The sequence below is a fragment of the Mytilus galloprovincialis genome, chromosome 8, assembly GCF_965363235.1.
Source record: "Mytilus galloprovincialis chromosome 8, xbMytGall1.hap1.1, whole genome shotgun sequence".
In the NCBI taxonomy this organism is placed as follows: Eukaryota; Metazoa; Mollusca; class Bivalvia; order Mytilida; family Mytilidae; genus Mytilus; species Mytilus galloprovincialis.
Window position 1 is genome coordinate 1,446,795 of NC_134845.1, and position 25,743 is coordinate 1,472,537.

Below are 25,743 nucleotides of genomic sequence, written 5' to 3' on the forward strand. Positions count from 1 at the left end.
AATAGGTACAAAATAACTTAATTTCCGTTAAAAAATGAGCTTTGTATATAGTTGTCAATTAACACATGAAGCCAAAGCAGTTGGACAAATGTCACAAAATGTAATTGTCTCAAGGATGTCTAAACCAACATTTCAAAATGATGTTTTATTTATATTGTCTGATTTTTTAAGCCATATTGTTATATTCAGTTGAAACGTACTTTATGTCCATTTGTGTGCGTGGGTTGGATGAATAAAGGCAACAGTAGTATACCGCTGTTCAAAACTCTTAAATCCATGGACAAAAAAACAAAATCGGGGAAACAAACTAAAACCGAGGGAAACGCATTAAATATAAAAGGAGAACAACGACACAACACTAAAATGTAACACACACAGAAACGGACCAAGCATGAGACAAAATCACACGGGAATAAAAACTATAACATCAAAACCAAATACATGAATTTTGGATAGACAAGTACCGTGACACGTCTTATCGCAATGTGAATTTACCCTTAAAAATAAGAGAAAACAAACGACGCAACGTTAAAATGTAACACACATAGAAACGAACAATAATATAACAATGGCCATATTCCTGACTTTGTACAGGACATTTTTGAAGGAAAACGGTGGGTTGAACCTGGTTTTATGGCATGCCAAACCTCGCACTTTAATGGCAACGTTAAATATAACATTGAAATGACACCATAATATTACAGGACTACAACACAAATAAATAAGAGAACGTATTAGACAAAAAAACACATGATTTATAGATAACAAAAGCATCAGGTTTAAAATTCAATACGCCAAAAACGCGCCTCGTCCACACAAGACTCACCAGTGACGCCCAGATATAAAAGATCGAGTGTTAAAAAAGTACAAAGTTGTACAGGTCCGAGTACACAGTTATTTCGTAGTGCATTTCCTTTAGACAATAAATGGAAATAAAAAAAATCCCACCTGCGCTTTCTCCATAATATTTTTACAGTGTGTTGTACTACTTTTGGGACAAATTATATCAAAATTATAGAAAACTTCAGCAGCTCTAACTCAAAATATGGACAATTTTATGTGAAGGGGGGCTTGAAATCTTTAGACAGCTTCCGAAATGCTAATTTTTGACCTTTTTCAACTGGACCAAATCACTACTTTACATTATAATTCATGAATCAAATTTTTTTACAGTGTAATTTTATCCCCCTTCTTGCTACTTGAGGCATAAAACATAAATAAATAAATTTGGAAGAGGTATAAAAAAAATTGACAAGCAACACATTGTCCACATTAGGGACTATATTCGTGGACAACGAAAATCAAGGGACGATAACTGTGTACTCGGACCTTGTACAGCATTGAAGATCAAAAGTTGAAAAAGGTTGTGTCAAATACGGCTATGTGTTTATGCTTGGGATAAGAACATCCTTATTATTTAGAACAATTAATGCTATTGCAAACAGTAAATGTTATCAAATGAATATACAAGATATACATAATGAAACTGAAGTATTAACTAATTACAGAAAACAAGACCCGAATACATAATGCAAAGACCAACACAGAATAGACACACCCGACTCAGTCCAGGCCTCAACGCAATAAATCATAAAAATGACGTCACATACGAAGTGGTAAAAAGGCACAAAAATTACGTCACATTTAAATTTATGAAATTTATGAAACAGCACAAAAATGACGTCACATATGAAAAACTATATCTCAAAAGTAAGATAGAATAAGGATTGATTTAAGATTATAATAGAACTAAATACTGATTTTACATTTAAACACAATGCACATTGCAATACTTATCAATAGCAATTAACTATATTATATATATGTCCAGTTTGTTATGAATCCAAACGTAAATTATCGTACAGATTACGTTGAACAAAATCAAATCTAATAAATGAAGGCGAAGATAATTTTTTCTTTCCATAACACATAAATATAATAGAAAAGACGTCAACACATTTGACAAAATCCGATGAGAATTACAAATATAGCATTACACATTTAAACTAAAAACATGAATATGGGATAGACAAGTACCATAACACGTCTTGTAATGATGCGAATTCACACTCAGCAAATTCGGGAATAAGTAACGTTTGGTTATTAAAAGATTAGACGACATAATGACAAACCACAATCTACCATGTGGTAAAAATGTCCTAAGCTAGTTTTGTGTAAGACACATCGTATGGATCCACCAATTCGAGATGGTGTCCATAAAATTTACGGAGTGTCAATTTTAATCTGTCCTTTGATCTCGTCTAATTTTTCTATGGTTATATCCCTAAGACTCGATAGTACTCAAAGATTGAACCCTCACCAGTATGCACCTCTTATGATGTGGTATGTTGGATAATAGCAGTCTGTAAACTCATTTATATTCGTATAAATTTGCAATTATAATGACTAAACTAATTAAATGAGCGGAAAATGTTATAACCATAAGAGATGCAACTGCAATTTGATTTTCAAAAGTATCAATACACTAGTAATAAACTTTAATATCCATCTTCAGACGAAACGCGCGTCTGGCGTACTAAATTATAATCCTGGTACCTTTGATAACTATTTAAACCACTGGGTCGATGCCACTGCTGGTAGACGTTTCGTCTCCGAGGGTTTCACCAACCCAGTAGTCAACATTTCGGTGTTGACATGAATATCAATAATGTGGTCATTTTTATAAATTTCCTGTTTTACAAAAGTTTGAGTTTTTCGAAAAACTAAGGATTTTCTTATACCAGGTATAGATTACCGTAGCTATATTTGGCACAACTTTTTGGAATTTTGGATCATCAATGCTCTTCAACTTCGTACTTGTTTGGCTTTATTAATATTTTGATATGAGCGTCACTGATGAGTCTTGTGTAGACGAAACGCGCGTCTGGCGTACTCAATTATAATCCTGGTAGTTTTGATAACTTTCTAAACCACTGGGTCGATACCACTGCTGATGGACGTTTCGTCCCCGATGGTATCACCAGCCCAGTAGTCAACATTTCGGTGTTGACATGAATATCAATAACGTGGTCATTTTTATAAATTTTCTGTTTTACGAAAGTTTGAGCTTTTCGAAAAACTAAGGATTTTCTTATTCCAGGTATAAATTACCTTAGCCATATTTGGCACAACATTTTGGAATTTTGGATCATCAATGCTCTTCAACTTCGTACTTGTTTAGCTTTATAAATATTTTGATATCAGCGTCACTGATGAGTCTTTTGTAGACGAAACGCGCGTCTGGCGTACTAAATTATAATCCAGGTACCTGTATCATCCCCTTTTTACAACATGTAAAATATTAAAAAAAAAGTTAAGTAAGTTATTTCTTTAATTTGATCAGGGTTCCTTGTAATCTGCATAAACTGGGGTTTGTCTGGGGGCATAAGCCAACAACAATAGATAAATTTGCAAAAGAAAACAAGATTTTAAATTTAAAATGAACTACAACATGTATATCAATATGGTAAACTATAATATCTACACAGTATGCTTTAACCCTTTTATACCCCCAGAAAACACTTTTTAGACCTTAAATTTTAAAACAGACTCTTGAATATCGAGTGCACCTTTTTCTATTGTAACAAACAATAAATTATTAATGCTTAGAATAAGCTAATAAACAGGTATTATTTATTTAAACTACATTCAGAACCATGCAATTTCTTTCACTTCGACGATTTTATGATGGATAAATTCATTAATATGTATAAACTACCGCTCCCGCTTTGTACGATTCGTCAAGTTACGCTTTCGTAATTTCGTTCGTCAATATCCTGGTCATCTCTAGAGAACCTATACATTGTGCACTGGATACGAATGCCAAAACTTCATCTTACTATTTTAAAGTGCGAGGTTTTGCATGCCACAATACCAGGTTCAACCCACCATTTTTCCCCTAAAAAATGCCCTGTACCAAATCAAGAATATGGCCATTGTAATAATATTGTTCGTTTATGTGTGTGTTACATTTTAACATTGTGTCGTTTGTTTTCTCTTCTTTTTGAGTGTAAATTCACATTGCGAAAAACCGTGTCACGGTACTTGTCTATCCCAAATTAATGTATTTGGTTTTGATGTTATATTTGTTATTCTCGTGGGATTTTGTCTGATGCTTTGTCCAATTCTGTGTGTGCTACATTTTATTGTTGTGTCGTTGTTCTCCTCTTATATTTTGTTTTTTGTCCATGGATTTATGAGTTTTGAACAGCGGTATACTTCTGTTGCCTTTATTTACATAAAAAGTTTTGCCCCGATCAAGCTAAAGTATTTTTAATTTACTGACAGAAATGATCAGATTTACTGACAATGAAAATAACATATAATACATTTGAACCTTTTGAATGTTTCTACATTGAATAATATGTTCTAAATGTGTATATAATGTGGTAAGAATCATATCATCACTGATCTTAGAAGGAAATACACAGAGTAATTGAAAAAAAACGTGTTTGATAAGAAAATGTTTCAATAATTAAGAAGATTTAAACTATTTTAATTAATTGAGACTTCATATCAATTTTTTGTATCATTTAACAGTTTACGAGAGTGCACATTTTCATTTTTTCCACTATTAAAATAAGGAGATGTGGTGTAAATGCCAAAGAGACAAGTCTAAATATAACGTTGATTAAAGCAACTATATGTATGTGTCACCATACACATAGCAATTTATTGTGCTGGGTAAACTTGCATTGTGTGTTTGTGTGTTTCTTTCAGATTAAAAAATGAAAACGATATTTCAAATTATTGCATGCGTCCTAAGCTATTCTTTTGAGCTGCCTTTATCAGAAAAGTTAAGTACGTTGATGTTGCAAACAAATATTCATTCTTTTATGTCTTTTTAGATAAATAAATATGTGAAGTTTCATTCTTAAAGACAGCAAACAATAATAAAACACACACACATGTATTAAATTTTTTTCGTTAAGACCTGGGTTTTCCCCTGTGGTATATAAATACTATTTATAAGTTCAAAACTGGTTTATGAGAGTAGTTGTATTACGAGTTCTTGTTTTTTTATAAATATAGATGGGTAAAATATGCACGTGAAATACTTTGGCGGTTTAAAAGGTGGGATTCTGTTATATTATATAAAGACAATGTGTGGGTGTCATTTCATCGAAAGTGCTAACAGTAACTACGACAGTTTGCAGTTTATTGTTTCATAAGAATGTATATGATTATAATACCTAGTTTTATTTCAGTCCATTTAAATGTATTGGACAAATGTGTTTGTACTTATAATATGTTGGTTTATAATGTTCCTAAACATTGCTTCCTAGTAACTGCGAGCAACTAAACGTATATATAGAGTTTTGTTTTATTTATTATACCAAGGATTTAGTAAAGAAACGTTTTAAATTCGGACGAGTATGGCGAGGGAGAGTTTAAAAGAGTTTAACGACACACATGTAGAAATGACTTAATAAAACACAAGTCATATAAAACAGTACTTTAAACAATATTATATTATAAATAGTAGAGAAATAATTTAGCTGGATTTTCTTAAACATATATACTTGAGCCCTTGCACACACATGGAGAACACATACCAATTTAATATTGAATTATGAAAAATGACTTAATAAAACAAAAAACCCTATAAGGCCGAACTTATTATACGGGTATAAATTTGCACATGGCGAATTAAAATGGAAAAAAAATTACACAGACTTAATGCCTTATCTTTTTTAACGGACATAAATTTGCGAAAGACGACACGTTGGAAAATCGGACACAGATTCGAAGCCGAATCATTTTTGTCAGATATAGATTAGCGATTGACGTCACGATGGGGGCATATATTTGAGAAACGTACACAGAGTTGAGGTCTTCTACATATCTGAGGTTTACATATATGCATTTGGTTAAAATGTCTAATAGATAAAGAAAGATGCGGTGTGAGTGCCAATGAGACAACTCTTCATCCATAAACTTCATAAATTCCTCTTTACCAAATTATGAAATTTTCGAAATACTAAGGATTTTTTTTATCCCAGGCATAGACGACCTTAGCCGTATTTGACACAACTGTTGGGGAATTTTTTATCCTCAATGCTCTTCTTGTTTGGCTTTATAATTATTTTGATCTGAGCATCACTGATGAGTCTTATGTAGACGAAACGCTCGTTTCATGTATTAAATTATAAGCCTGGTACCTCTGAAAACTATATCATTCTGAGTAATCAAATATTTTGAAATACAAAAAAAACGGGTTTCGAGCCTGTTTAATTTAGATTGAATAACAAAGAATGGTTGCATGTTTTGCTAAACTTTTATTAGATGGATGATAATAATCATGACTATAGCTAGAAATAGTCAAGAAAAAGATTGTAATTAGACACTTCCTACGTTATTTGAAGGATAGGTAACTCATTTCTACCGGCAGTCCACTAATGGCTACATTTGTATATGCAACTATATAAATTTGAAGTCTTTCACTTCGCATTTGGTCAAGAATTGTCGTATTAGAATGCGAGGTCTAGACTAATTATTTTTTTTCAGAGAAAACAACAGAAGCTACATATGGTGTAAATGGACATAATTACCTAATGAATTTTAAAATTATTTTGATAACTTAATCGTCAATATCGTCAATAAAAGACAAAAACATAACTACTGACTTACCAGGTGATAAAGTTGTATTGTTTGGACACTGTTTAATGTAACATGAGCAGTCTTCTACGGACGGCTTGCAGAAACATGGATTTCGTGGTAGTGATAAAAATGCATAATGTCTTGTGTAATCACATCGACATGTAGAATCGCCGATAGTTGACGTATTGTCAAACACTAGTTGTCCAGTTTCACTACATGGTGACTTTAAATATAAGCAATAAGTGCTTCGATTTGTCCAAAATGTAAATGGTTGATATCTCTCTTCAGAACACTTTACATTTCTATACGTCCCAGAGATAACATATTTCAAGCCTACAAGGAATAGAAAACAAAACATACATTGTCAGTGAATTATAAGAAGACGTGTACGGTTAGCAGGTGGAGAGTTCGTGTTGCTTAGTCTTTAGTTTTCTATGTTGTGTCTTATGTACTATTATTTGTCTGTGTGTCTTTTTTTTTAATTTTTTACCCATGGCGTTGTCAGTTTATTTTCCATGAGTTTAACTGTCCCTCTGGTATCTTTCGACCACTTTTAACAAGAGTAAATGCGTAATGGTTACTCATAGCGCTTGCTATCTTGCTTTATTTTCTTTTTGTTAACGGAAATGTTTTCAACAAATATGGTATCTGTGCATATACGTTATGATGCTCGTTTATTCATGTTTGCAAAAGGTGACACAAGAGGATTTTGATATAATACACATCATGTGCCTGTTGGAAAACCATAATCCACAAAAAACAAGACAATGAAAATAGTTATTGCTGTAGATGAATATTTTGTTATTACATTTTCGTTATAAACGTCATTCGAGCATGATGTTGTTTAAAAAGAAATTCAGTATGAGAAAGAGGTACACGACAACCAAAAAAAAGTGCGTTCTTCTTCCAGTTACTTTAATACTTCATATAAATCTATTGAAATTCGAAAAAACTTCTGGAACATCAATGATTAGTCGATGTCAGTTGTAGAACATTCTACACACATTGGAATACAAAAACCTCACTGCTGAAGTGTACATGACAAAAACCAGAAGACGACTTCATAGTCTTATGGGAACAGGCCTAAATGGAAAGCCTGATTTGGACCCTTAAACTGACATCACAATTTCAAATACGTAAGCCGTGCCTATCTTAATCTATGGAATTGAAGTTTTATTTCAACTGGGCGTATTTCGTTTTCTATACACCAATTCCTTTAGACAAGGATAGTGCAAATATTATCATTCTGCAAGAATACAGCTGATTCTGCGGTACATATACTAAGTTGAGTCTACCTATAGATCCTGAATAGCATATGCAAACTTTATCTTTATTTGAGAATACAAGTATTACAAAAACAGATAAATCTGCAATTTAATGGATACTGGCAGAAATACAACTACAATTAAAAACACACAAAAAAATAAATGGTTTATTCTAATAGAGGGTTCATAAATATATGAAGAAAATATGTCTGAAATATGTTAAATGAATACCAAGAGTTTTTAAATAATTCTTTAGGAAAATGGCATTTACACAAACCTAATTACAAAACAAAACATACATACTGGGCTGATAAAATAGATAAAAACTTTGAACGATACACCAGGCAAAATACATATTGGTTAAAACAAAATGAGGAGAATACATCCAATGCTATCAACAAATAACTCAAACTATAGAGACATCATCAAATTACCAAACAGAACCCTAATTGCATCTGGTAATTACATCTTGCTGACAAAAAGAGATAACTTTAATGAAAATCAGATACCTGCCACCGGCAAAATCTACTACAAAGGGGATCCGACTGTTTCACATTTTCTGATCTCATGTTCGGTATTAGAACCTGCATGAGTGTCTCTGTTGACGTCTTTATGATAACTGTATTATCAAATTGCTGGAACTTACCATTAATACAGATGTAGTTTTTTCCATGTAATTATAAACTCATACCACGTTGTGAACTACTAACACTTTATCCAGGGGAATATTCTACTGGTGAACAGATATCATTAACTTCATACTGAATATGTGCCTATATTGGCAGACAATATAAAGATACATATATAGAAACGCCAAAATCATGAAAGGTTAAAGCCTTTGAATATAGTTTTACTGAATAAATACACACCTGCTCTGGCTTCCTCATTTTTCTCACAAAATTCAGTGTAGGTTTTGTTTTTCGTGTTGTATAAACAATTGTATACTGAAGAATTACCACTGCATTCACTATGAACACGAAAACCTCGTTGTGATGAATGGGGACATTGTCGATCATACCCAAAAATTCTAACTGCGACACTAAGAACAATAACCTGAAATAATGCATTTTTATAAAAAGGTGTGCATGACATAAAAAGGTAATAGATATGCGTTAGGGTTAACAGAAATAGAAAAGGGTTTTTATGTTGTGTGAAAACAGTCTATGGAATAAAATAAAACGTTAAAAGGCCAAAAATCAAATACACAGTTAAAGAACGTTGCCCACTCGAATATTCCAAATGTTTTTGCCAAATGCAGGTGAGGTAATTTATTTCCTGGTAGTACTCAAAAACCATGTGCAGTGTCATTATGATAGTAATTGTGGCCGCATTCAATTTGTCATTCATATTTGTATCGTGTACACAACGAGTTTTAAACGTATTTAGGGCGTACGAGAATCGAAGATAAATCAGGCGTTCAAGTAAGGTATGTTGACATATGTCTAACGTTTGTCTATCGTAGATGAAATGAACGCTACGACATAAAAACGTCCCTTGAACGTATACACATGTCTTAAACGTATCAGTAGCATTTTCAATCGCGTTTGTAACGTATTTATTACGTGCGTGAAGTGAACACAAACGCTGAAGCTAGAGAAAATTGTGTATGTTGCCTAAAACAGTCGTGGAGATAAAGGGTTTACTAAACGTATACTTTTGTATTGCGACGTACACAATGTGATTCACACTGATGCTTAGCGTTTCTTTTGCGTGTACTTAACGTATTCGGACTAATATAAAAAAGAAGATGTGGTATGATTGCAAATGAGACAACAATCCACAAAAGACCAAAATGACACAGACATTAACAACTATAGGTCACCGTACGGCCTTCAACAATGAGCAAAGCCCATACCGCATAGTCAGCTATAATAGGCCCCGATAAGACAATGTAAAACAATTCAAAGGAGAAAACTAACGGCCTTATTTATGTAAAAAATGAACGAAAAACAAATATGTAACACATAAACAAACGACAACCACTGAATTACAGGCTCCTGACTTGGGACAGGCACATACATAAATAATGTGATGGGGTTAAACATGTTAGCGGGATCCCAACCCTCCCCCTAAGTCAATATTCTCTGTTCTGGTGCACGTCGGTGTTTATATCTTATTACCTTTAATAATGGGCAAAGCCAATACTATATTGTGAGGTTTAAAAGGCCTTAGTATGGCAAATGTGTAACAATGTGAACAAGAAAACTAACGTCTGATTTCTTTATAAACAATAAGCGAAATATGATATACAACAAACGTCAACTACTGTAAAATAGGAAAGGCTGGTACCAAAAGTAGGTATATGACAGATACTGCAACAGTTGTATTCTGCTGTTCAAAAGTCATAAATCGACTCAACTGAAACAAATCCCGGTCAGAGGCCAAAAACCCGGGCCCCAATCATTTGGCTTTACGGAAATTTAAGATTAGATTACTTATTATTTCTTCCCCGAGGGTATCACCAGCCTTATAGTCATCACTTCTGTGTTGACACGAGTATCAATTATATGGTAATTGTTTTTTAAAGTTCCTTCTACAAAACTTCAAAATTTTCGAAAAACTAAGGATTTTCTTATCCCAGGAATAGATTAACTTAGCCATATTTGGCCCAACTTTTGGGAATTTCGGGTCCTACATTCTCTCTAACTTTGTTATTGCTTTACCACTCTTTCGATTTGGGCGTCACTGATGAGTGTTATGTAGACGGAACGCGCGTCTGGGATATCAAATTATAATCCTGGAACCTTTGATAACTATTTATACCACTGGGTCAATGCCACTGCTGGTGGCCGTTTCGTCCAGAGGGTATCACCAGCCCAGTAGTCAGCCCTTTGGTGTTGACAGGAATTTCAATTAAATGGTCATTTTTATAAATTTCTTGTTACAAAACTTTGAATTTTTCGAAAAACTAGGGTTTTTCTTATTCCAGGATTTGATTGTCTTAGCCGTATTTGGCACAACTTTGGGGATTTCTGGTCCTCTATTGTCAACTTTGTACATGTTAGACTTTACAACTGTTTTGATTTGAGCGTCACTGATGCGTCTTATGTAGACGAAACGCGCGTCTGTCGTATCAAATTATAATCGTGGTACCTTTGATAACTATTTACACCTTTATATGTTACAAAATGTACTAGTCCTTACGTTTCATATCCAATTTTTCACAAAATGGTGCATTAAATCAAGCTTTTATACATATGAAAACATGCATTTAAATGTTTTTGGATTACCCCATACTCTGTTTTGTATGAAAACAAAGTAGTCATCTTCTATTTGACAACATTTCTAAAAAAATCTATAGATATACATATAGATATACGGTAATATAGATGTATGTTATACAATAATTAAAAAAAAGATTTATATATGTTATTGCAGTGTCACAACTGTTCAATATCGAGCTACCTTAATTATGACCTTATCCAATTAGATTTATAATTTGTATTTGAATGGAAAACACGAATGACACAATATGACAAGCAAAACGTGATAACCTTCTCTTGCGTTTGCCCACATATCTTATAGAATGATGTTTATTCCAGAGGAAAGCTTGCACACAGAAGTAAGTACCGCGGTAAATCATAATTCATAACATTAATTGCTACGAATTTTTAATTGTTAATGCATTATTAATTATCTAGAAATCGAAGTTTCAATTCCCTCATGCAATGTTGACTTTAAAGAATTGGGATATTGTTATGGTGCCTTTTAGTAATACATTGAATGTGTTATTTTCTTTAATTCTGTATACATTTACATTTATTCTGTGTAAATTAATTTCGTGCTTTCGAATCGGTTTTCAGGACTTACCTTCATGAAATCACCCAAACCCTATCATTTGAAAGTCAATGATGTATAAAGCAAAATATAGGTAACGCGTCATTGTACACTTCAGTATTTCTGTTGTCTCGTTGTTTTCCTGCTATAGTTGATGTGTTTCTCTCAGTTTTAGTTTGTGACCAGGATTTGTTGTCTCTCAATTGATTTGTGACTTTCATATAGCTCGGAATACTTCTGTTGCCTGTATATGACCAAAAGCTAGTGGACCTTATCAAATAGCCAAAATCAGAGAAGGTCAATATTTATTCATAAAAATATATGTTCCTCTCGATCTTATGGACTTTTCCTCCTTTTCTTATTTACTTCAGAGTTTTGATTCTTTTGTGCATACTTATTTGGAAGTAACCTTTTCTAACTTTTAAAAGGTTATTATAAGCTTCATACATTTACCGAACAACCAAAAGGAACTCAATCCTTAAAAACGTAAAAATATGACCTTGCAACAAGTTTTGTTATATTTAATATAGAGATTTTCTTACCATAACAATTTCTAACGTCAATAGAAGCAACTTCATGTCTGTAAAATAATGTTAGAAGTATAATTTATATATATAACTAGCTTACAGTTAAAACTAGTCCTCTCGAATCGTACTTTCGTGTTAATTTATCCTATTCATACAATATGTATTGCTTTATTGTAATTTAATGTTTACTTATTTTGTGTTATTTCGTCTCTATTCTTAATGTGTACCAGTTTTGATAAGTGTACATTAAATTTATTCGTTCAGTGTATGTTCACTTGTTTGTGTTAATATGTCTTTTGATTGAGTTACGGCATTCCAATTAATAATTTATAAAGTGTCTTTCATTCGTCTGTTGTTACCATATTGATTTTATTAATAATCGTGTCCATATATCAATTATATCAATCTTAGCAAAACCTTCCTCTCGCATTGCCTGTATGATATTGTACCTTCGTTTTAGATTGACCTGTTTACACGATTTGAAATGCTTTATTATAACTTGATATTTACATGTTAAGTGTTATATTTCGTCTTTATTTATAATATGTTCCATCAAGGTTACATTATGTTTCGGAATAGGATAAAGGTTGGTACATATTTAAACGATGAAACTTGCTGCACTTGTTTGCACCTGTCATAAGTCGAGAACCTAATGTTCAGTGGTTGTCAATTGTTGATGTGGTTCATAAGCGATTCTCGTTTCTCTGTTTTATATGTTTTTTCAGAGCTTGCTGTCCGATGTGAGCCAAAGCGTCATGTTGTAGACCCTACTTTGACTTATAATAGTTTGCTAATAAAAGATGTTATTTGGATGGAGAGTTGTATAATTGGCACCAATACCACAGTACATTATATAAGTTTGACTAACTCATCCTTTTTGCATATTAAAGTAAATACAATGTGTTTCAACTCATACAACATCTTTTTATATCTATATACATTATTCATTACACCTCTTATTTAACAGTTCAAATCTTCCTCTTTGAAATAACAAACTTTTTATCCAAAACTTAAAATAAAATCGAAATATTGCCCCCCCCCCCACCCCCCGCAACAAAAGCATCTTTTGCACAGCTATAGGTCTGCCCTTATATAACATAATCTAACATCTGATGACAGTTTTATTTTTGCCTTTTTATTTTTGGCGTCTTACAAGTCATAGCCTTTTGTTTGAATTTCCCTAATCCATTTTTCGTTCTGAATGTGCTAATATTACATTATGGCGAGATCACCGCTATTATAAATTTTGGGAAACCGTTTAAACATGAAATAAAACTACCATTTCATTCATGTAAAGAATCCAAAACAACTTACCTGCATATAAATGAATATAAAAATAAAGTTGTCGGGTGTCTAAAGAATGTTATTTTTATTAAGATTTGAAGGTCAATACCATTGTAAACTATTTAAACATTTAAACATTGTTCGATTTAAATGGGGTTTGAACTAGTTTTTTTATATCTACCGTGCAATAATTGTTTGCAAATTCATTACAAATACAATAGATAAGAAATCAGTATTATTGTTTAAAATAATATATCTATATTTACAATTATAAACTATCCATTACAAGGTTCTTTATTGAACAATATTAAATATTTGGGAAAAATATATACTTTCGTTTTGAAAGGTAAACAAGGTCAACACCGCAATGACAGATAATAAACGGAACAAAGAGAGCAAAACATGATTAGCATTAGTTAGCGGGAAAATGTTTATAAACAAATGTCATAAATGACTCTTTATGTTTGCAAAATTGAAACGATTATAAATAATTTGCTATCATCAATGTATTTCATAACATTATATAATATCAAGTTGCTTATTAAAATATATTACGTTGTTGCTTAATTTTGGTACATTTTGACTTTATGTATCGACTGGGGAAGTGTTCGGCCGTCTACTGTTTAAGAACTACAACTAGTGAGACAAGAGGAAACGGATGCATTTAACTGAAACTTACTTGGTTCTAGTCAAACTTCGGAAATCTACATCTTGTTTTCGTAAAAACGTGCTTCGGTTATCGTTCTTTGTAAACATGAATCTTTTAATACTAATTAATTTAAACTTGTGCTCATGATTAAAATTGCATATACTAATATATTGATGATTTGTTTTTTATTCAAATTGTATCCCTCGATAAACTTGAATTTAATACTTTTCGTTTTTCTTCGTCTTCATGGCTAGTTTTTCCGCGAAATAATTTGCATATTTTTTAGATCGAAAAATACCTTGACTTGACCTTGTCTTACAACGGGTGACCGGATGTTCACAAATAGTTAAAACAAATGCTTTTGCATAGATTTTGCATCAATCACCTTCCAATACAAATAAATGATTGTTAAGATAAAAGAATCAATGAATGGTTTAAGATCATCTATTAATACTTCTTATCTATATCAGAATAACAGATACTCTTAATAGTTTTGTTAATCAATTTATCTGAAGAACAATCTAATTTGAATTGAAGATAATTATCTCAAATTTGTATATCTAACCAAATAATGTTAATTATGTTCTAATTCGCCAGACTTAAACGAACATAAATTATTTGTACAATAAAACATGTATCAGAAATGAGCTCTCCTTGTGAGGGTAGCATATTTTTTATTATTCTCGATTACACAGACGCATATTTAAATATAGCGTCTGGTGTGATTAACCGGACTGGTCAACTATTTATAGGGGGGGGGGGGGGGGGGTAACAAATAATAAAATATAGAATAAAATCGGTTAACAGTGTAGTAGTTTATCGTTTATGTACATGACATTCTTGTTGCTCACTTTATATTGGCAAACTTGCTGATGGTTTTAAAAACAAACATGATGTCAAATAAATAAAACTGCTTCAAAAAACCTTTCACACGTATTCCTGTACTCAGAGTTCCTGTCTAAGTGATTTATAAACATGAAAAAATATATCTATAGTTAAAATTAATCATTAATTGGTCCTACTTATAAATATTCAGATTTCGTCGATGAAAAGTACTTTTATATAAGTTTAATTTTTTTTTGTCATGATTTTTATCTATCTTGATTAACTACTTATCTAGTTTAAATCAGTTTTAAATTTAAAAAAAAGATCAAAAACTGTCATTAACGACGATCTTTTTTTCCTAAATTTTGGTCATGAACATTTTTTTTAAGTTTAAAAAAGACAAACATGAATTGGTAAAGAAAGGTCGAACTAGCAATCACAGACAATAACTAGGTTCCACTCTTTGGGCTTTATTTATAAAGTGTTAATGACAATTTGTGTTATTTTTAAATGAAACCTTTACCACACACAATTGTCCGGGCTCCCGCCTGTTCTACCTTCAAACATGAACCTCTTCTGTAAATGGATACATTTTTGATGGTTTTTCGTTACAGTAACGGATGTAAAATTATTCGACCCATATATAATATTACGATTTTCTGCAAGGGGTGTCACCCCTAGCTGGTTCTTCAATTACCTAGGGACGGCAGACGGCGGCACATAAACGCATGCCTCGTTACGGACCTATCTAAATCTTATAGCACTCGTCATAGGCAGATCTAGACCATTTTTTCGTAGGATAAATTTATTTGGATTAGATAGGGAAACACTGTGGCATGAGTTAGTGTTGTGTCCCCCTAATAACAAGTTCTAGGTCCACTACTGTTCATGTATAGAGGACACCACGCTTTATGCGCGCTAAAAAAGGGGTCCGTAAGTGGACCATCGTACTTGAATCTAGATTTCTGCCCCAATACAATATACCCTATTTTTTCTAGTGATTCATAATTTCTCCGACCTGTACCCCTCATTTTTCAGTATATTTATTGTTAGTTTATTTTCCGTCCTTAAAATTACCAATTTTTACCACAAGACGGTGATAACCAAGCAACCCAAAATCAATCTATATTTTCTTATATTATTGCACACTTGTCCACTTTATTCTCTTATCTTCATACTATGAAATACCATTATTCTCTATTTTCATATTATATAGCACATCTATTTTTCATATTATAGCACACCACGTTTCTCTATTCTTTATGTTGTATCATATCGTCCTACACAGGCATGACATATTGGCAACTGAACACTAAGCAACCAGCCGTCAGTATATTGTATCTCCGTTAGTCTCTATTCTTTATTTTTTTTTTATCTATTTTTAATAGCTTTGATTCATTAGTCTCATTTCTGTAAATTCCTGTTACAATTTATGCTGTCCTTTTTGTATATTCTTTAAGATATCTGATGCACTTACCTTACAAAAAAGCCCACATCAAGTTACGTCTTTGTAGAAAAAAAACCATCTCATACAAATACTAAGATTTTAATGTAGAAAAACTTCCTTAACTATAACTGGCAGATCATGAGATCACACAATGCGCCAACTCAATTTTCGTTAACAAAATTAAGTAATCTTAAAACTGCAAACGACAGAATAGTCTGAATGTTTTTCAGCTGTTACACCAATAATCGCCTATTTTCTTTTGGGAAGAAAATATTTAGGAACCAACCTTCACACAATACAAATTTGCCAGTGTACCCCTTGTCTATAGAGAAATACAGATCTTTACTAGTCATATATGAAACTCAATATATGTCTATGTTCTCTTTGAATGCATGTTTGAATCATGCACATGGAAAAGATTTATTCAGTACTGCATGATGACTTGTAAAAAAAATAATCATGCCAAGAAATTGCCTCCGTTGAAATCCTGCAAATATCCCATAGAGCAAATTACATCATTGATTAATATTGGCCATTTGGTATAAGGTCATGTTCTTAGCGAGACGTACATAAAGGTCATAAAATAATTTGTGGAATGAAATTAAATCTGTATCTACTAATGGGTGCCGTAGGAGGTCCACCGAAATTTTAAGCTAGGATTTCTTGGCATGGGTAACACAATAATATGAACCCCTTGCAGACAGAAAGAAAGAAACAAACAAACAAACAAACAAACACACACACATTAAGCAATCAATCATGTTTCTTAGGGGGGAAGACCGTTTACAATTGCTTTTTGTTTAAGCAATTGATTCATATTATAAAACGGCGTTTGTAACCATTTGTTTGTACCGTTTTTATTTTAAAAAATGTCCCCCTGGGACCTCCCTTTTCCCCCCTATTTGTTTTTACCCTCCACTTACAACTGTTGAATGAAGCTGTGTGCTATCTATCCTTTCAACGGAGAAGAACGACAACTCCGTTTTTTTTCTCTTTAATATTGTGTTTACATAGATCTCTTCTGAAAAAAATTTCCACATGCTTGGAAGTTATTTGATATACTCTAAAACAACAAGTCCAATCGACCTAAAAATTTGCAGTCAGCAGGGCATACATGTATTTAAAAAACTTCACAAAACAACGTGGTGCAGCTACCTCCCAAGAATTTCCGTAGAGAAAAGAAATTGCAATGCCGTAAAAATCGCTCTCTAGGTCCGTTAATCTCAATGAAATCTTACAATAAAATATCTGCTCCTATAAATAAAGGCAACAGTAGTATACCGCTGTTCAAAACTCATAAATCCATGGACAAAAAACAAAATCGGGGTAACAAACTAAAACCGAGGGAAACGCATTAAATATAAAGGAGAACAACGACATAACACCGAAACGTAACACACACAGAAACGGACCAAGCATCAGACAAAACACCACGAGAATAACAAATATAACATGAAAACCAAATACATGAATTTGGGATAGACAAGTACCGTGCCACGTCTTATCTCAATATCTCAAAAATAAGAGAAAACACAAACGACTCAACGTTAAAATGCAACACACACAGAAACGAACAATAATATAACAATGGCCATCTTCCTGACTTGGTACAGGACACTTTTAAAGGGGTAAAAGTGGTGGGTTGAACCTGGTTTTGTGGCATGCCAAACCTCGCACTTTAATGGCAAAGTTAAATATAACATTGAAATGACAACATAATATTACAGGACTACAATACAAATAAATAGGAGAACATATTAGACAAAGAAAAACATGATTAATAGATAACAAAAAGCATCAGGTTTAAAATACAATACGCCAAAAACGCGCCTTGTCCACACAGGACTTACAAGTGACGCCCAGATATAAAAGATCGAAAGTGAAAAAAGTACAAAGTTGTACAGCACTGGAGATCAAAAGTTGAAAAGGTTTCGCCAAATACGGCATTGTTTTTATGCCCGGTATAAGAACATTCTTATTATATAGAACAATTCATGCTATTGCAAACAGTAAATTTTATCAAATGAATATGAAAGAGATATACATAAAGAAACTGAAGTATTAACTAATTACAGAAAACTAAACCCGAATACATAACGCCCAGATATAAAAGATCGAAAGTGAAAAAAGGTACAAAGTTGTACAGCACTGAAGATCATAAGTTGAATAGGTTTTGCCAAATACGGCATTGTTTTTATGCCCAAGATAAGAACATCCTTATTATATAGAACAATTCATGCTATTGCCAACAGTAAATTTTAACAAATGAATATGAAAGAGATATACATAATGAAACTGAAGTATTAACTAATTACAGAAAACTAAACCCGAATGCATAATGCTATTAAAGTTTAACACAGAAAAGACACACCCGAATCAGTCCAGGCGTCAACGTAATTACAAAAATGTGACGTCACATACGATGGCGAAAAGGTACAAACGTTATGCCACATTTGAATTTATGAAATTTAGAAACAGGATGACGTCACATATGAAAAACTATCAAAGTGAGATAGAATTAGGATTGATTTAAGATTATATCAGAACTAAATACTGATAATTAATTTAAACAAAATGCATATTGCAATACTTATTAATAGCAATTAACTGTAATATATATATGTCCAGTTTGTTATGAATCCAACTTCAAACGTAAAATAATCGTACAAAATTTAATATAATTAATAAAGGCGGTGATTAATTTTTCTATCCGTAACACCTAAATATAATAAAAAAGACGTCAACACATTTGACAAAATCCGATGAGAATTACAAATATAACATTAAACATGTAAACTAAATACATGAATTTGGGATAAACAAGTACAGAAACACGTCTTATAGTAATGCGAATTCACATTCAGCAAAACAGTCACAATCGGGAATAAGTCACGTTTGGTAATTAAAAGATTAGACGACATAATGACAAACCACAATCTACCATGTGGTAAAAATGTCCTTAGCTAGTTTGGTTAAAGAGACATCATATGGATCCACCAATTCGTGATGGTGTCCATAAAATTTACGGAGTGTAAATTTTAATCTGTCCTCCTCATAACTTTGTTGGAGCAGTTTCTGCGTAAGGAGCACACTCCTGTATATGAAGTCCGTATAGTGTGAACAAGCACGCGAATAACGTATCAATTGTGATATGTAAACACCATACGAAGGGGCAGAGGGTATGTTACTGCTTAGAAATGGGAAATTGATAATTGGGAAGTTGAAATCGTCCCGTTTATCATAGATTTTCGTGTGAAGTCGTCCATCTACGTCAATATTGAGGAAAAGATCAAGGTATGAAGCAGTCCTTCTAGTATCAGTAGTATCCTTAATTTCAAGTTCACTGGGATATATGAGATGTAAGTATTGGCTGAAGTATGGGTTGTTCAATGATAAAACATCATCAATATATCGGAAAGTAAAATTAAAGAATTTAGCAAGGTGCTTTTTCTTTTTGTCTTTTAGAAGGTTCTGAATAAATTCTGCTTCATACGAATACAAAAACAAATCAGCCAGCAGGGGTGCACAATTAGTACCCATTGGAATACCGACTGTCTGTTGAAATATAAATCCTCCAAACTCAACAAATATATTGTCGATCAAAAAGTCCAGCATTTTAATAATATCATCTTCAGTATATTTTCTGGAAGATTCAGTGTGATTCTTCACCAAATATGAATTATTGTATCCCAAAACAAGAAATTTGTATCTACGATTCCCATTTTTATAGAAAAAGCTCTGTTTTATGAGATGGTGAAGTCGATCTTTCAACTGAGCATGGGGAATAGTAGTATATAGCGTAGAAAAATCAAAAGTTTTTATGTTGCTGCAAAATTGCAAAGATTGTGATCGAAGGTTAAGTAGTAGATCTTTCGAATTTTTGAGAATCCACATCTGGTTAACACCACTGGTAGAATATATCTCCTCACAATATTTTTGAAGCCCATCTTTAAGGTAACACGATACCGAATGGCATATCTTCCGATTTCCAAAATTTTTGGCATACGTGTACTTTGAATCGGGTTACATCGGAATATGTAATAAAACATGGGGGTCACCATTTCTGTTTTTTTGTAATTTTCATAGGAAAACGTCAATTTTGGCGACAAATTTACTTCGGTATATAGGGGAAATGACCTTTTTAGATTTTCGAATGGATGGCTATTTTCTTATATACGGAGAAAAACAAAAAACTAACATAATATCCAGGATTGCATAGTGAATCCATACACGTATAGAAATTCATATGTCACCATCCTTGTTTTTGAAATAAATGGCTTCAAAGTTGATCGATAGGCCTAGAATTCGACCAAAAACGTGTGACGTTATGGTGTACTAAATATAACGTTATTCCTTCTCAGAGAAATGGAGAGAAACATATGTGTCGGGATCTGAATGAGTATATTTTATTTTCATTTCCCCTGTCGACTGTCGTAAAGTTCCTAGTAATGCAATATAAAATTCTACTGAATAAGATATAATTTTATTTCGTCCTGCACATGGAATTTCACTCATGAATTAATATCAATATCGTCCGATTTTCACATCAAACGAGCATATCATGACTTGAAACTTGCGTGAACAGGTTCCATGTGAATTTTATGATAATAGTTCATGCATAAATCACCGGAATTTTGTACACGTTAAATTCACGTAAATATTTGAAATAAAATTATTTAAATAATATCTTTGTTCTAAAATTTGATTAAAACCATAAAAAATACTTTCAGATTTTTGTTAAGTTTACGTGAAAATTAAATGAAACATTTCACGTGAGATTCATCCGAATTACTGATTTTTAACTCCATCATATTAGACAATGGTGGTATCATCATTGCATCCCGTGATGCAGAAATATAGTATTTTAAAAAAATTGATTCATTTAACAGTTTTTTTTTATGGTTGTTTAACGTTCAGTGGCAAATAGTTCATGCATGTTCGGGACGATACAATACAATTTTGAAACCAGTTGTTTATAAAAGACACATTTGATGCACCAGTCAAAAAAGATTTTGTGAAAGTTATGAAGAAAAATAATGATCATGATAAAATACACATTCCAAAAAATAAAATAACAAAACTCCAAGAAAAAATCAAAACGAAAAAATCCCTTATCAAATGACGAAATCAAAAGCTGAAAAACATCAAAAGAATGATAAACAGCTGTCATATTCTTGACTTGGTACATACAATACATATAGTATAGTGTACTCTGCGTTGTGTAAATGTGTTACTTGTTTGCTCAGCAAGTCGGACAAACCTTGCGAACTGTTAACCCGAATAATTCAGTCGTTATATTCCGCTTACTACATTAAGTAAGTAGGAGAGATCGATTACGGGGAGGGACTGAATTATTCGGGTTAGCAAACTGTATGCAAAATTTCACACATTTCAACATTCTGTCATTTGTGAAAAATTATTTACATAACAAATCTTGAGATCATATATGCATTTTTTATATAAGTAAAACAACTGCGAAATTTAAAAGTTCCAGCTTGAAATTCAACCTGTATCAGATGTAAGCCGGAGTCTGTACTCTGTGTGCCTTTGTATTTTTATCAAAATGCCTAATCCAGCAGCCTGTCATGAAACAAAAAAGAAACTCCAGACGATATGCGCACCTATAATATGAGTAGTAACACCAGGTGCATAGTTTTAAAGCTGAAGCAAAACTACTGTAGTTCTAAATAATTAGCCGAATTAACTCTATATATACTAAGTGCGGGATTAACGGTCGAACGGACAAATGTAAAACAATATGATGATACGTACTCTATAAGTAATTTGGTGACAATGCATATTTTTGAATATGCAGTTCATATAATGGAATGGTAATTTGGAGATCTGAAATGTAGTAGCAATGTAAGAAGGATAGCATTTCCGTCATTTCGTCTTTGGTGGAAACTTGACTAATTGGAAATTTTACCGCATCTCCTTATATTTCATAATGGTTTGAATTTTCTAGAGAAGAGCAAAAGTTTTAAGACTTAAACTAATATTTACCAAGAGACTGAAATGTTACTGTGACAATTATACTACACATACTCAAAATTTTCCAACGTTTACTAAACCTACAAATAAGAAGTGTAAATTAAGATACTATCCCAAGTAGCATTAGTCACGATTTTCTTGATGTCTTCAAGGTGTTGATGTTAGTTAATTAATGCCCAGCTGTTGCTATCTTATAAATTGCATATCACCTATCTCCATTTATCATTCTATCAGCCAACTTTTGTACAAATAACATGTACAGGCGCGGATCCAGAGGGGGGTTCCGGGGGTTGGACGATCAATGCATTTGAATGGGGACATGTAATTGGAACCCCCCCCCCCCCTTTTTAAAATGGCTGGATCCGCCCCTGATGTACATGTACACAATTTTGTTTTTATTTGTACTTGTACTTTTACAAATAAAGTCTCATGTTACCCCACTTCCAAAATGAGCAAGCGGTAACGTAGATATTTAGTTTTGCGTAACTGTTCAATTTTGGTCTTCCTCGCGGTCTGCGTTTAAACTTTGTCGATTTTTTTAAAAAAAATTAGAGGCAATGATTTAAATTTTAACAACTAAAGTTCCAAGTGACGGGGGTAAATTGTAGGATTGATTGCTTTAATTATTGGTTGGTTAACGTCCAGTGGAAAATAGTTCCTGCATGTTCAGGACGAGAACAAGTTAACAATAAATACAATAGGTAGGTTTTGCAATAGAGGCAGGGCATCCGTGATGATGGTCGGGAAAATTTAAACTGACGCTATACATGTATATATATACTTGTATACTTGTTCTAAAAACTAATTTTAAGAAAGAAACTTTCCGGGCCTTTTCCGACGCCTATTATGCGAGCAATATGGCCCTCAGAGCCCTAAAATATAAAAAAGAAGATGTGGTATGATTGCCAATGAGACAACTATCCACAAAAGACCAAAATGACACAGACATTAACAACTATAGGTCACCGTACGGCCTTCAACAATGAGCAAAGCCCATACCGCATAGTCAGCTATAAAAGGCCCCGATAAGACAATGTAAAACAATTCAAACGAGAAAACTAACGGCCTTATTTATGTAAATAAAATGAACGAAAAACAAATATGTAACACATAAACAAACGACAACCACTGAATATACAGGCTCCTGACTTGGGACAGGCACATACATAAATAATGTGGCGGGGTTAAACATGTTAGCGGGATCCCAACCCTCCCCCTAACCTGGGACAGTGGTATAACAGTACAACATAAGAACGAACTATAAAAATCAGTTGAAAAAGGCTTAACTCATCAGATGGACAAAAGGTAAAAGGTAACTTTGTTAATTTTCTTTCAGTCGTTTTGCCTCCCAACTTGTACATGTACAATATTTCCAACTCAAAACTAAAAAACACCGAATACCCATGCAAGCGTAAATTAACACGAATATAAAATCTAAATGATTTCAAGATCTAGCTTTTTTACAGTCTCTTGCCGTTTGAATAATAAAAAGTCAGCCGTTTGCATGTAAATTTCGAGAAAAAAAATATAACGGAATCAGGGAACACGGAACCGGTCTGACTACAGCCAGCCCCAATTATCAACTTGCGTTTGTAGACGCAAGTGGATACTCGGGGCTGGCTTTATTCAGACTGTAACGGAACCTGAATTTTGTTATTTTATTTCTGCCGAATCAAGTGCCCATGTATTTCTCAGCCTTCGTTAACTTTCTAATGCTTCTTTCCGATGTTGCTGTCCGTCCTGAGTAGACGTGGTTTATACGATTACAAAGCTGACACTGTATTTTAAAATATTTCCAAAACTATATCGAATTTACTCTGTACAGACCAATGAATTTCAGAGACTGTTTACACATGGAACACAGGAAAAGTTATTCGGCTAAATAACCACTTTTTTAATATTCCATACAAACAAACTATTTTCTGTATGATTTTCAACGTCTGCTTGTATTGTGCTTTTCCCCCTAATTATATCCATATTCTCATCCAAATAAATTTCAATTTTGTCCGAGCGGTGTTTTTGATGACCATTTTAAAACGAATTAATAGTTGTAAAATTCCCCGTTTTTTTCACACATCATCCTAAGCTTCTATGAATTAGATTTCTACTTTCAAAACAAAATTTCATGGGGATACGGTGTGAATCATGAATAAGTACTTATTGCAAAAATAAACCAAGGTTTACTTTTATAAATTGTTATTTGGATGGAGAGTTGTCTCATTGGCACTCACACCACATCTTCCTATATCTATACCAAGAATAAAAATAAAGTGACAAAACTGTGCCTGTTATGCATAAGAACATATATAGATAAAGCGTGCAGATGCTTAAATATCAAAGAAACAGAATATTTAAAAAGTAAAGTAATACTTTTTAAAGATTAACAATGAGCAGAATGATTGCCGGAAAACGATAAAACAATCTATGTCAAACAACCGCTACGTATTGCATCAAAACTCTCGGCACTCTGCATCTAGGGAAAGTTACCGTTAAAAATGCTACACAAAACCCGCTGCATTGGCTTATCTGTGTGAACGTTATTCGATAACGTCAGGAACGATAACTCATGGCGTAACGTCATTCGGTATCGTGTTACCTTAACTGTAGAAAGAATAGTAGTCAATACTTTAGAAAGATGTTTAGTCGAACATTTTGAAGACCCAGCTATGTATCGTTCTTTATATGGAGTTTTGTGTAATTTAGGTATCCAGTATAATGAGGGCAAGTTTTCTTCGTTTTCTTTGATGTTGATGCCAAAAGAAAGAAGGACAGATTTATGATTTTGTAAAATTTCATCCTTGGTAAATGATGTTAAAGAATATGTAGGATTACCAGTAGTTTTATCAATTCCAAGCTCTGTAGTGAGACATTGCAAATAATGTTTTTACATATGAAGACAATATTATTGGAGGCTTTATCTGCCGGAACAACGACATATTTGTCATGCAAAGAGGATAAAGCATCCACAACCTCCGGATTCTTGAAAGGGTTAGAAACTCTAGTACTCATATTACATCTTAGTTTTTGTATGCGCCTCTGAATGCATGATCGAATAGCTTTGATCCATTCAGACAGAGTGTCCAGGTCGGGTTCGTCTGGTTCGCGCTTTATCCATTTTCTTGCATAGTCCTCAACTGAATCCATCAGTAACTTGAAATTCTTTTTCCAGTTCATGGGCTGGGGGATTCTATACTTTGGTCCCTTGGCTAGCAACTCTCTTAGTTGTTCATTGGTAACAATACCAAGGTCACCAGTAATAATATGACCAGCTGGACTATAATTGTATTGAGAAGATGCACATGAGCAATCCGGAGGCTTGGATTTTGTATCTTTGAGGTTAAAAGCCTCTAAAATTCTCTTGTGGTTGAAAATCTTTGA

General features: G+C 33.0%; 1 protein-coding gene across 1 annotated transcript in view; it reads right to left on the reverse strand.

The window, feature by feature from the left end:
- Nucleotides 1-14,194, reverse strand: part of LOC143042935 (uncharacterized) — a 74,541-nt gene extending 60,347 nt beyond the window's left edge. Inside the window, exons 1-4 of the mRNA XM_076215440.1 lie at nt 14,133-14,194; nt 12,185-12,222; nt 8,735-8,918; nt 6,631-6,933 (exon numbers count right to left, since the gene is read on the reverse strand). Of these exons, the coding sequence (XP_076071555.1) occupies nt 6,631-6,933; nt 8,735-8,918; nt 12,185-12,220 (523 nt within the window). The 5' untranslated portion in view covers nt 12,221-12,222; nt 14,133-14,194. The remainder of the gene's footprint in view (nt 1-6,630; nt 6,934-8,734; nt 8,919-12,184; nt 12,223-14,132) is intronic.
- Between the last annotated feature and the right edge of the window lie 11,549 nt (nt 14,195-25,743).